General features: G+C 32.9%; 1 protein-coding gene across 4 annotated transcripts; it reads left to right on the top strand.

Annotated features, from left to right (window-relative positions):
* The first annotated feature begins 342 nt into the window (after window positions 1-342).
* LOC111289089 (putative LRR receptor-like serine/threonine-protein kinase At5g37450) lies at window positions 343-9,693 on the top strand. Of its 4 annotated transcripts, none has more exons than XM_089758927.1 (21): window positions 343-414; window positions 642-732; window positions 884-1,028; window positions 1,548-1,619; window positions 1,748-1,819; window positions 2,477-2,620; window positions 2,715-2,786; window positions 2,908-2,979; window positions 3,486-3,560; window positions 3,812-3,880; window positions 4,141-4,209; window positions 4,403-4,474; window positions 4,638-4,724; window positions 4,915-4,983; window positions 5,111-5,637; window positions 6,509-6,667; window positions 6,786-7,069; window positions 7,577-7,628; window positions 8,014-8,261; window positions 8,581-8,715; window positions 9,104-9,693. In XM_089758927.1, exons 2-21 carry the CDS (start codon window positions 642-644, stop codon window positions 9,452-9,454), a joined length of 2,865 nt encoding a protein of 954 aa, XP_089615053.1. In that variant the 5' UTR covers window positions 343-414; the 3' UTR covers window positions 9,455-9,693. The 4 variants fall into 4 exon arrangements, with proteins under 4 accessions (XP_089615053.1, XP_089615052.1, XP_089615054.1 ...); XM_089758926.1 differs by lacking the exon at window positions 343-414 and adding an exon at window positions 521-535; XM_089758928.1 differs by lacking the exons at window positions 343-414; window positions 2,908-2,979 and adding an exon at window positions 521-535.
* Window positions 9,694-13,730: the final 4,037 nt, after the last annotated feature.

Raw genomic sequence — 13,730 nt, 5'->3', positions numbered from 1 at the left:
TAAATAGTGCTAAAATATTAGAGTATTTAGAAAACTGTCCAATATTAAAGATTTTAATAAGAAAATAACCAACAAAAAAAATTTTTTTTTAGATCCGACGAGAGCTGCTTCAAGAGTGTTAATAGATATTTTGAATACTCCTAAAGTGAGAAAATATTCTTAAATTTTTACTAAAATATCGAAGTAATTTAAGATTAATTTCAAGTATTAAATTTTCTTGAATTGAAAAAAAAAAAATTTTTGTTAGGCTTGATGGATGGATGACACAAAATTAATTGGTACCATCTTTAGATAGTCTGTATGACTTTGTTCTCTTTTGCTTGTCCTTAACATTTCGTCTTTTTAATGCTCTTATATGCATTAACACTATCTTGTTGTGGTTCCCATAAAGAATAAAGAGAACAGGAAAGAAAGGCATGCATTTCACACTTTTTATTTTGCTAATTAAGAAGTCTAGAGTTTGTTTCGTTCCTTTTTTTAAAAAATAATTTTTACACAAATATAATAAATGTGTTTTTTAGAATTCTTTTATGAAGTAATTTATTGCAATCCTTTTTCTTCATATAGATTTTAATGACCTTTTCGTTAATATATTTGTACTGATATAAGAATGTTTTGTGTTGAATATGTATGTTTGACAGATGGCAAAGGCAATACTAAGTATTGTTCTTATTGCTGTTTCATGTTGCTTTGCTCTTCTTGCTTCAGGACAGCTTACTTATCCATCTGAAGGTTGATGTTGTTTTGGGTTTACATTCTTTCTTTGGGCTCATATTTTGTTAGTTAATAAGAAGAGAAAATGATAAATTCTAGAGACCATTTAGTGTTTCATCATGTTGAATCGTTAATCATTTATTAAATGATTGTTTGTGTTGAATTACAGTTGACGCACTGAATGGCATTTGGCGTAAACTCCAAGATCCAATGAAAAACCTCAGAAACTGGACAAAAAGAGATCCATGTGTATCAAAATGGACTGGGGTAATCTGCACGTATCAAGATGATGGTTATTGGCATGTTCATGAATTGTATGCTTATTCATTTCCTTACTGATTGTTCTGATTATTCTGATTTTTTAATCTAACTTTTGTTATTATAATTTCATCTTTGAAATGTTTATTTCTACAATATCAGACTTTTGATTGTTTTGTGATATCCCTATCAAACTGTGCATTTAATTGAAGAGTGAAGACATCTATCCTTGATATGAGGCAACAACTTTTATTTTGGGAACTAATAATCTCAGCACCAAATGATTACTCAGATGATGCATTTTTCTCCTCTCACTTTGTCACTTGCATGATTTTCTTATCTTAAGAGCTAAGTTGTTTTATATGGACATGCACCTCAAGTGGTTAAGGTGATGGATCCACATGGCCAATTCTTTTAAACAAAAGAAGAATAGGAGAGTGATATAATTTCACTTCACTAGTGGCCTTTAAGACAACAGTCCATAACATTAGTGAAATGTTAGACTTAAGATGGTCTGTTTAATTTACACATCAAGATAATGTTTACTGTTTTGCCTGGTTTCTGCTGTGATGCAGGCGGATGCTAAAATTGAATCTTTCTGGAGATCTTGCCCCTGAAATCGGCCAACTACCTAATTTGACTATATTGTAAGTGGTATCAGATCAACACCTAAGTTTTGGGTTGATCTTGCTGGAGATATTATGTCATTGAGCTATTGTCAAATTCTTGCATCATCATCAATAACTTACTACTTCTGTTCCTTCAATTTGGGCAGGAATTTTATGGGGAATAATATTACTGGCAGTGTACCAAAGGAGATAGGCAATATAAAATCATTGAAGTTTCTGTAAGTAATTCCTATTCAGAAACAAACAAAAGAAATTTTTTCCTATCAGAGACTTTATCCATGGTAGTTCTTCCTTGCTGATGGCTGTGACAAATTTCTAGCTTTCTCTCGTTTTATAGATTGGAAAGAAATTTTGTGCTTAGCAAGACAAACTGCTTTCTCCACTGGCAAAACAAGTGTAAAGGCAGTTTTAATATGTTAGGTCCAGATATTTTTTTTTGCAGATAAGATACAAATAAAATGATGATATATAATCAATTAATGGCTAGTAGAATTTATAAAGTTTATAACTCAAAGCACATAATAACACTGTGGGACATACTAATGAGGGACAGAACTTTCAAAATCTAGTTGGCATTTTTCTTCATTAAGTATCAGCATTCTTCTGTAAGTTTAATACTACTAGGTGAGCATTGTCTCCTATTTTTAAATTTTCTAAGTTCTTATTTTGTGCAAGTAAGTTCAGATGTGATTCTTTGAATTCATCCATCATCTGATTGGGGATAGAGATGATTACATGATCACTAAGAAATAGTTCTTGATATGCTTCTCTCTTTTGTTTTGTGTTTTTTTCCGGAGAATAGAGCAAGATATTTGTTGTTAAAAATATTACAAATTTTCATTGCACAAAGCTTACAAGACTACTCGTGGTTGCAGGCTTTTAAGTGGAAATCAGCTTTCTGGATCTTTAGCAGACGAGCTTGGTTATCTGCCCAAGTTAGTGGTGTTTCAGGTTGATTTGAATCAGATATCAGGATCACTGCCCAAATCTTTTGCAAATCTGGCCAAGTGCAAGCACTTGTGAGTAAATAATATATATTTAAATTAAATGCTTTTATATTAGGAAGTAATTGCATTAATAATCTTTTTTTTTTATGCTTTTTGTTGACCGCAGTCACATGAACAACAACTCAATTAGTGGTCAGATTCCACCAGAGCTCTTCACCATGCCTCAACTTGAGCATTTGTAAGCTCAGTGATAATCAATAGCATTGCGCGTGTTATTTTTAACGGAACAACTTCCTATATTCTTGTGTTTGTCACTAATTGTGGGCACTTATAATCATCTTATATCCATGGATTTGCAGCCTGTTGGACAATAATAACTTATCAGGTTATCTACCACCAGAATTTTCACAGATGCCAAACTTGAAAATGCTGTATGAGAAAGCTTTTCCTTTTCAAGTATTCATATGTTTAACTTATTATTTCTCTTCTACCAGTGTACAAAAATATCATGGTTTTGAGTGCTAGTCCCAGACCAATTCCTTCTGTATCTTGCTGCTATTGAATGAAGCATATCAGCGATTTAGCTCAAAATTAACTAATATCATGTAAATGCAAAGTGCATAAAGAATCACATATTTTTGTTTGTTACGAGAAGAGATCAAGTACTATTGCTATGTCTACCCTATATGCCTTTGATACTTAAAAACGAACTAAATGCATTTGATGCAATGAAGCATCGTTCATTTTATTACAAAACGAATTAACCTGTGAAATTTTACTAATCATTAGTTGTAGGATTAATTAAACAGCTTCATCATTTGGTTTCAGATACTCTTTCCTAAAGTTGTTCCATATTCATGCTGTCTACTGAAATAAATATGGTTTCCTTGAATGGAATTATGATTAATTCTCATACTAGCATTTCCTTTTAATGCAGCCAACTTGATAATAACAATTTTGGTGGAACAGAGATTCCTGCTTCTTACGGCAACATGCCCAACCTGTTGAAACTGTCAGCTTCTGTTTCTCCCTCTCTATTGACTTTCAGTTTATTCATGGGTTAATTTCCTTTCAAAATATGCCATCAAACATGTTGTTCAGATAGGGGAAAAAGGATACTAATAATAGTAAAATGTCAAGGGTTGTAGCATGGGCTCTCATAGTCTTGTGTCTTCACATTCTTTTACAGTTCCTCTTTTTAAATTTATAATGTTCCCCAAACTGCTAAATTTGTGCATAATTTTATTCCATTCATCTTAACAGAAGTCTTAGGAACTGCAGCTTGCATGGAGCTATTCCTGATTTCAGTAGTATTACAACATTTCGTTATCTGTAAGTCTTTGGGCTTTTTTAAGAGTGTTCTATAATTGGTTCCTTTAGTCACATGCCTGTTTGTGTGTTAATATTTTTACCAGTTTCTTTGGTCTATTGTTGATATCAAGCTAGTCATAATGAGATACTGCGATTTTGTACGCTTGACATTTGACATTGATGTTGTTCTGTATGCATGATGATTTAAACAATTTAAATAGTTTTCGGCTGATTACCAAATTTAAGTATATCTCACTTATTTGTGCTGTTCATATTTTCAGTGATCTGAGCCATAACCAACTTACTGGAGGGATCCCAATGAATAAGCTTTCTGATAACATCACAACTATGTAAGGGTTGTTGATGTACAAAGTCATTAAAACTCAGTTCTCTCTCTCCCTCTCTGACACACGCACACACGAACGAATTTTAGCTGCTGTTGCCATTATATGAATTTTCTTTTTCATTGATATGATAAAATGACTCTTTTTCATTGATGTGATAAAATGGATCATCATTGTTTTTGTTCTTTGAATGGGGCAGTGATCTATCTTATAATTTGCTGAACGGATCCATCCCTTCAAACTTTTCAGGCCTGCCTCATCTTCAGAGATTGTAAGAATTAATCTTTTTTTTTTACTGCCAACTTCCTTTACAAGAATTTCATATTGCATGTTTCAGCAATATTGATTGAATTATTTTATTGTGGACTATCTTACACAAGTTGAATGATAGCAAGAAGAACAGACTAATTAATGAGACTTGCTTTTTGTTGCAGGTCACTGGAAAACAATTCGTTAAGTGGAGATGTTCCCTTCACTATTTGGCGAAATGTAAATTTTACTGCTAAGGCAAGACTTATCATGTAAGTCATTAGGGGAGAAAGCTATCATTTTGAGCTACATTTATTGCAAAAAGTTACTTAAAGAAATACAAAAGTAGGATATTGTTGAGAGATCTATGATATCTGTTATGCTATTGAGATTAACTACGTCCAGCATGGTGGATGAATCGCTTGACTTGCCTGGTCCTCTGTGCACATGCTTTACTTGCAGAGATTTCCGGAGTAATTCGCTTTCAAATTTTTCAGGCAGAATAGATCCTCCTTCAAATGTTACAATTAGGTGAGCCTTGATTCTTTTTTTATTTTCTTTTATTTTTCTGTACATGTAAAGCTATGTAATATATTAATTTAACATAACAGTTGCACATACTTTGATAATCTCTAATTAGTGCTTCCTGGATACTTAGGCTCCAGGGCAATCCTGTGTGTACCTTAGCAAATCAACTAAACATAGCCCAATTCTGTCGAATTACTCTTGGAAATGATGATTTTGTATCTGGAAATGGAAGCTCAAGTAACTATAATGACAGCTGCCTACCTCAATCTTGTCCTCTCAGTGACAACTATGATTATGTCCCAGAATCTCCTGATCCTTGCTTCTGTGCTGCACCTTTAGGAGTCACGTTACGCTTAAAAAGTCCTACCATATCAGATTTTCGTCCATATATTTATTCATATAAGATGTTCATTACGTCCAATCTCGGCTTGGATCTTTATCAACTATTTGTGGAATCATTTATATGGCAAACGGGTCCTAGGCTACTGCTGTATTTAAAATTTTTCCCTCAATATCAATATAGCAACAAGACTCATAAATTCAATGACACTGAGGTACAACAGATCGAAGACATGATTGCTACACTTTCAATTCCTCCGGATGACATCTTTGGTTCATATGAGCTGCTCAGTTTTACACTCGGACTTTACTCAAATGGTATCTCTACATTACTGTATCATTCTTTTCTTGTTCCTCAATTTTTTTTGTTTGGTTCTAATCAAGCATCTAATTTTTCCTTTACAAATTTACAGTTCAATTTCATTTTTCTTTTTCAGGATTATCATAAATGACTCCTTTTCTTTTCCTTTTATTTCTTTGAACAAAAAGATCTCATCAAACCAGTTTTTTTACTTGCTGTTAAAGAAAAAAATGAGAAACAGAAAACAAGAAGCATAACTGATGATCTTAACTGTCAACAAAACACTTTTCGCTTATTAATGCAGCTAATCATCATGTATTGCAAATCCTGTACGTCGTTTGTCATTGTCAAAGATAGCACAGTACTCTATGCAACAGGAAAAAGTTTTTGCTATAAGTCTCGGCTTAGAAAGTTGTAGTCTTTTATAGGAGGTTTTGCATGTTATTTACTTTTTCCTATAAATTATAGTATGAAGGAAGAAGGATCATCTTATCAGTGTCTTATCATTAATAACTCATCAATACACTCGTTTAATTTTTTGTTTTTTCTATTTTTGGAAAGATACAAATATAAATTTCCTTTGATCAGCAACAAAAACTTTGGCTAGGGTAAAAATTCATGAATAGAAAATAAAAAGGAAAACAGAAGGTAGAAAATGAAGTCAGATAGCTTTACAGCTTTCAATGAACATTATGCATGTTAATTACAATTGTTACTCTAAATTTAGGCATGTACATAAATCCTTTTGTCTTTTATTCTTCACTTCCCATTGCTACCCTCTTATTAATATATATATATATATATATAGTAGATTGTACGTTGAACAAGGTGCTCCAGTAGTTTTCAAGTATACTTCAATTTTTAGCTAAATGATTCTTGTTATTGCAGTTTATCCCCAGTCCTCGAAATCAGGAATAAGTAAAGGTGCCATAATCGGAATAATCTTAGGGGTCATGTCCCTTGTAGGTGTAATATCTTCGGCAGTTACGGTCCTCTTCTATATATGGAGCACCAAATCCGGGCATGACATATCAAAAAAAGAGTCAAGTAAGTCCACATGTAATTTCTCAATCGCCTGGCTATTATCTCTTTCTTGTCATATATAAAGGCAATGATCATTACCTAATTTATCCTCCTCCTTGTTACTGTTTCATCCCCATTGCAGTTGCAAAAATTCCGATCGGAACTGATAGTGTTAAGGACTTCAGCTTTGGAGAACTTGAAGCAGCTACAACTGGTTTCAACGATACCACTCAAGTTGGTCAAGGAGGCTACGGAAAGGTTTACAGAGGCATTTTGGCTAATGGAACAGTAGTGGCAATTAAGCGTGGCCAACAAGGATCTTTGCAGGGTCAGATAGAATTTATAACTGAAATAGAACTGTTGTCGCGAGTGCATCATCGGAACCTGGTTTCTTTGGTTGGATATTGTATCGAACAAGGCGAGCAGGTGCAGTCATGGCTGTTCCTTCGTATTACATTTCAAGGTTACAAACCAATATAACTGAGTACAAGGGAAACAAAAGTTGAACAAGAAAAAAAAAAAAAAAAACCCATCTGTCAATGAAATCATGAGAAGAGCCCATATGTTTAAATTCCTAACCGATTCCGTCACAAAAAAAAAAAAAAAGAACCCTAACCCATGGAATTTCATTTGAGCTATCATCAATATCTTTTATCTCATAAATGTAGAATCTTGGTGCAGACTTGCTTAAATGCCAGGGATATCTTTCGTATTACATTTCAAGGTTACAATAAAATTTGGATATTCCCTCCGGATCCTTTTAAAGCTCCTCGGATCATATTGGCTGACTATGCAAGTGTTAGATATACTGAATTTATTGCCCCTTTTCATGAAAAAAGGGATAAAAATTCCGCTTAAGTCAGATGCATCTACAACAATACCTGATATCTGTATAAAAAGAAAGGCTAATTTTTGGCTTTTTTTTGTTCTCAGATGTTAGTATATGAGTTTATGCCCAATGGTTCTCTCCATGATCTTCTCTCAGGTAAATTTCTCTTCAGCTTTCTGATGTTGAGAGCACAGTTGTGTTAATCAAGTTGTGTGGACGCACATGGTTTGAATAATGCCATTTGGATCAGCAATGTAAATTAAACATGATAAAACTTTCACACACGAGAGGTTTTTACCTTTTAGAATGAAACTACAAGCTAAATACAGCGATACCTTTCCTATGCCAAAACTGTATAGGTGGTTTCTTTCAAATGTATACTTTCTGAAAATCCTGACCATTTTCCTAATTGTACATGCTGTTTGACTTCATCTTGATATTTGTCTGAAAATCTACCAATATTATCTTCCACTTCAATGATTTTAACTGTTGCTTTATGTTGTTGCAAAATTTCACATTGCTTTATGTGAGGAAATCACAGATGGATGCAGGCATACCTTGAGTTTCCCCATGCGGTTGCACATTGCATTGGGCTCAGCCAAAGGCATCCTCTACCTACATACTGAAGCTGACCCACCAATAATTCATCGGGATATCAAGGCAAACAACATATTGTTGGACTTCAAGTTTACTCCTAAAGTTTCTGATTTTGGAATCTCAAGGCTTGCACCAGTACCAGATACTGAAGGAGCTGCTGCTCATGTATCCACAGTTGTGAAAGGCACACCAGTAAGAGCTTTGTGATTATATCACATTTCCCACAGGCAAACTAGCATAACTTAGTTCTACATTATACAACACCTGGGATTTAATTTTCACCCAATAAGAGAAACCTTGGACTTTAATCTTCCAATTTCTGAGTGACCTGGAACTCATACAATGGCTTGAGCTGCAGTTAAAAATATCTTTTTTGCACCTAATTTTTGAGAAATGATACACCCGTCAGTTGAAGCATGAGTTCTTGCTTGCAGTCGGATATTTATGCTGCTTTGTTAGTTAATTATTTTGATTTGTCATGAAGTTTACTTCCATTTTGTTTTCTGTATAGGGCTATCTGGATCCTGAATATTTCTTGACTCACACGTTGACAGAGAAAAGTGATGTCTATAGCCTTGGAATAGTGTTTCTGGAACTTTTGACAGGGATGCCGCCTATCTCTCATGGCAGAAACATTGTCCGAGAGGTACTAATTATTATTCCACTGCAAGCACTTTATTCAGTTTTGCTGGAAGATTTTTCTCTAAAAGAAAAAAAAAAAAACAGTTATCTTTAAGCTTTATCATTCTGTAATAATTATACCTGATTGATTTTGGTGATTGAGTTTGTATCAATGTCAGGTGAAACATATTTTTCCTTATCTGATTCTTTCTCTAAATTCATTTCAATATTCTTAATAGAAAAAATAGTTAGAAACACTGTGATGATATTATAGTTTACAAGTTTGCATTCTAAGTCGTAAATCTTCTCTGGATTTGTTGCTGAATCATTGTTAAATAAGCATATTCAGGCAAGCAATCTGGAAATCCTGAACTTTTTTCTTTTATGAAATCATAAGTAAACGTGTACTACAGGTTTATGGAGCTTGTCAATCAGGATTGATGTTTTCCATCATAGACCGGAGCATGGGTTCATACTCTTCTGAAATCATCAAGAAATTTATGGCACTGGCCCTGAAGTGTTGCCAGGATGATCCCAAGGAACGACCGACAATGTTGGAAGTTGTGAGAGAGTTAGAGAACTTATGTTCACTGCTTCCGGAGTCCGACATGATTCCAACAGAGTCAGATGCGTCCATTTCCGAAGTGTCAGGGGTTGGCTCATCGCATCTCTACTTTGGAAAGAATTCCCATCCCCAAATGACCACTGAAATCATAGGAAGTGAACTTGTTAGCGGTGTAATCCCCACCATCAAGCCTCGCTGATGCAAGCAGCCTTGTTTACTCAATGTTGGAATCAAATGTGCTCTCATCAGTTCATCATGTTGAATATTTTGAAAGCAAATGTAATGAGGCTGCTCAGTCACTGTATATGGCTTTAATTTTACGTGAAAAATGGGAAACCAATAGCTATGTATGTAAATACTAAAATTGTGCATTTTGTCTGGAAAATAATAGAATATCATCACTAATAATGAAGATAGTGTTTCAGATTTTTTTTTGAATGACTTTGAATTTAATTATCTCATAACAATTTCACATTGCTTAGTAGTAAAAACATTCTACAATTTCTTGATGAAATGAATATCCAGGACAGGTCTTACGGTAATATCATCCCCATGTTGAATGATCCTTTGCTTGGATAAATCATAATAACTTCGAGAAATGGTACTCAAAATAAAACCTTTACCTCGACTTACCGTACAAAATCACAAGGTTCGGTGCTTTCACTTGTTTCCTGACAAATTCCCACCAAACTCTACATTATACTTCTATGAATCAACGGACATTGAAAATTACATTATACTTTATTTTCTCATAGCATTGGCTAAAGGCTATTGGGTATTGGAAAAGGATAAAGATTGTTGTAATATTCATATTTTCATAGTCAAAGGAGAACTCCTTTTGTTATGGTGAATGGTGCTGACCTGGTTGTCTCATTCCCCCGGATGGGATTGATACTTGACATTTCCATATCGATATAGAATGAATTATATAAGCAAAGGAATGGGAATGTCATGGTCTTTCTTTCTTGGTAAACACCTGCCTGCTTCTTCAACTGATTTCGACTATGAATTAGTTATTACATCACGTTATTACAATTAATTAGTTAATGCTTGCTCCCTCCACCCTTTTCATAAAAGAAAAGGTACTAGTAATTCACAAAGAAACAACCGAACCTCCACATACTACTATTCAATGCAACAAGTTGAAAATTTCAATGGAAACTGGGCCCAAAGACTAGGAAATTTAATCAATTGAAAAAAACCAAAAAACAGCTCTAAGATGGACCACCAACATATTATGGTGAACAATAATTACGAAAGACTATTCCATAAGAAATTTTCAATGGTGTCGTTATTTCCTCGAAATCGAAATCTAAATCTAAATCATGGGATTTGGAGGGGTATTTACGTCAGGGGCATTTCCTCAACACCATAGATCTGGATAGATCTTTGAAAATCTCATAGTTAAAAGGGGAATTCTTTGTCAATAAGCTAAAATTCTCTTTTAAAATAACCGTAAGGCATTTGTGCTTTATGATTGGGAAAAAGGATATCTACTTATTACTGGAATAGCTGATCATGATTGTGCCTTTGACGTGTAAAATAGAGACTTTGGCTAGTTTGGGAAATAAAGGAACTTAGTATTAACCAAACGGCAATAACTATTTAAATCAAATGAAGTCCAGATTGAATAGGTCTTATCATCAAAACAATATTCTATTATTTTTAATTTAGGATATCAACAATCTTTTTCAATGCTAGGTGATATTTGTAGACCAAGTACTTGGAATCTTTTCCCTCCTTCCCAAGGAAAATGATTTAGACTTTATAGAAAAATTCCACGGAATCTTCAATGTTGCTTTCTAAGAGTATACATGCAATGCAGGGCCAAGTCCCGGGTAAGGACATGGTTGAAAAGCTGTTAATGACTCTTCTACGTAGGGGTGGTAATATAGCACTTTTTGCTGATAGTCAAGGTATCAAACCCTTTAAATTTAACTTAACTGCCATGAAATTAAATTAAATTCCAATCTGAAAGGTTAAAACAGATTGGCCCTTTTGTTACCGCTGACAAGTTATACCGTATGTTTATATGTATATAAATTGTTGAATTGCTTCAAATAATTTTGTTATATTTCATTGCAGTTGTGGAGTTCTATGGGAATTTAGGATTTGAACCTGATCCAGAGGGCATTAAGGGTATATATGTTTTGGTATCCAAGATATTAATTGCCATTTCACTAAGGAAAAGAATCAGCATTACTTCAAATAGGTGCTTTCATCATGGATGTTGGTTCATCTATAAGACTTAACAGGGGCTTGGGACATTAGAGGAGGAAATCAGTACGTGAGTCAAGAATTAATCATATGTTTGCCATTGTAACACACTAAGATCATATTTGGTATACAAAATTCTAATAGAATAGGATAAAATGATAGTATGAATAGAATTAGATTAAATAATACCATCATATCTTATATTTGATGTCTATAAGGATTAAGGTAGAATAATTTATTTATTGATTAAAATTATCCTTCCTCAAAGTTTATACAATTAAAAGTATTGATATAATTTTTAATAGTATAATAAGACATGTAAATGTAGATATCCCGATCTGTCCGGGGTTTGTTTATTTTTATTAATTAAAAATAATAGTGAAAAAAAAGGTAGAACTAAAAATTAGGAAAAATTCTAGGTGATTGGATTTATTTTGGATTGTTTCTGCGGGGTTATTAAAGTTGAGATAAACTCAGAATTGAAGATTGAAGGGGTTGAAACTCCTTTTCAGTTTAGGGATCTAAGATCTTGAACCCTATAAATACAGAGGTGCATTAGGCGTTAATACAGAGAAAAAACCAAAAACACAGGTCAGAAAAGCATCACGCAAGGGAAGACAGAAAGTAATCGAAAGATTTTTAGGGTTAAAAAAGAGGATTTTTTTGGAAATTTTTTTGAAAAATTTTTAGTTTTTCGATAAACTTTTCAATGCTAGTTGAATTTTTTAATGAATTTCTTACGCCGATTGAATTTTTCAGCAAGTTTTCCAGAATCCAACCACATTTCGATATGATTCTTAGATTTCGACGTATTCCCTAGTTTTTAACAACAGATTACCAAAAATTGGTGAAGTTCCGACTGACTTCCAATGAACAAACTTAGATTTTGGTAACATTTTCCAAAATATGGTGAATATTCAACTGAAGTTCTTCTAGGTTTTTAGAGAGAGAAGGAGAGAAAAGAAGGAGAAGAGAGAGAGGGAAAAGAGATATCTGAGGGAAAAAGAAGGAATTTGGCCTATTTATACCCCAGCAAAACGACGTCGTTTTGGCATTTAAAGGGCCCCAAAATTCACGTGTTTTTATTCGAGCAACTCGACTTGAGCGCAACCTGCTTTTGCCAACCGTGTACCAACCGATCCTTTGAGTCGAGCCGAGTCGCCAAGCTGCATCCCCTGAACCGCTTTTTGTGCTTGGAATTGAGCCGTTTCCCTATTTTAGTTTTTTTTTCTTTTATTTATTTATTTAAGTATTTTTTGCATGAATAAATTTGGAGAAAAATAAAAAAAAAGTCTAAAACAAGAATAAAATGTTTTTTGGAGAATATATATTAATTATCCAATGATAAAATTTTTAAAAATTTCAAATGGTAAATTTTTATAAATTTTCTATGTGAGAAATTTGTTTCTAAATTTGTCCCAAATTGTGAAATAATTAGATAAACTTTCAATAACAATAATTAAGATTTATTTTCAATCAAAAAAATAAAAAAATAAAAAAAATAAAATTTTGGTTGAAAATATGTGACAATTATCCAATGATGAGATTTTTAGAAATTTCAAATGGTAAATTTTTTAAGAAATCTCTAAGTGAGAAATTTCTTTAAATTTGTCCTAAATGATGGAAGAATTTAAATGAAACTTCAAAAAAATAATTTTCATATTATTTTTCTTTCGAAGATAAAAAAAGAGAAGAAAATTAAAAAAAAAATTTAAATTGACCCAAATGGTGAAAAATTTAGAAATCCAAAAATAAATAAATAAATAAAGAGAATTTCTAAATAAGCCTAAATGGTGAAAATTTAGAAATTCAAAAGAGAAAATATTTCTAATTTGACTCAAATTGTAAAATAATTAGATATATTTTCAAATTAAAAAAACAAAAAAATAATACTAACAAAAATTTTTTTTCCAACGACGGAACCTCTTCAACGAAACAAATGAGATCCTTGAATACTCTTAAGATAAGAAAATATTCTTTAAGAATTTTACTAGATTGATGAAAAATCTTACGAATTATTTTCAACATTTTAACATAAAATTTAAAATTATTAGCATCAAGACCTTAGGATAAATTTAAAATAAGATGGTACTATCATTTGGATGGGCATGTGGGGGTGTTATAACCTTTTTCATATATAACTAAACTTTCGAACCTTGTTCTGGTTAATAGACTCGAACCTATTCTTTTATGGACTTTTAGTAAAGCTTAGGAGCTCCTTAAGAGGATAGATTCATTAGGTGGCCAATCACACCTAG

This window comes from Durio zibethinus, chromosome 4 (assembly GCF_047325235.1).
Source record: "Durio zibethinus cultivar Kanyao isolate XHJ-2024 chromosome 4, ASM4732523v1, whole genome shotgun sequence".
Taxonomy (NCBI): Eukaryota; Viridiplantae; Streptophyta; class Magnoliopsida; order Malvales; family Malvaceae; genus Durio; species Durio zibethinus.
The sequence above is the reverse complement of the archived record's forward strand: the minus strand, read 5'-3'. Positions and strand labels throughout refer to the sequence as shown.

Coding starts and splice junctions, on each gene's coding strand:
- LOC111289089 (XM_089758927.1), top strand. CDS start 642: ATGGCAAAGGCAATACTAAGTATTGTTCTTATTGCTGTTTCATGTTGC. Junction 1,820..2,476: donor ATAAAATCATTGAAGTTTCT/GTAAGTAATTCC, acceptor TCGTGGTTGCAG/GCTTTTAAGTGGAAATCAGC. Junction 3,881..4,140: donor ATTACAACATTTCGTTATCT/GTAAGTCTTTGG, acceptor TCATATTTTCAG/TGATCTGAGCCATAACCAAC.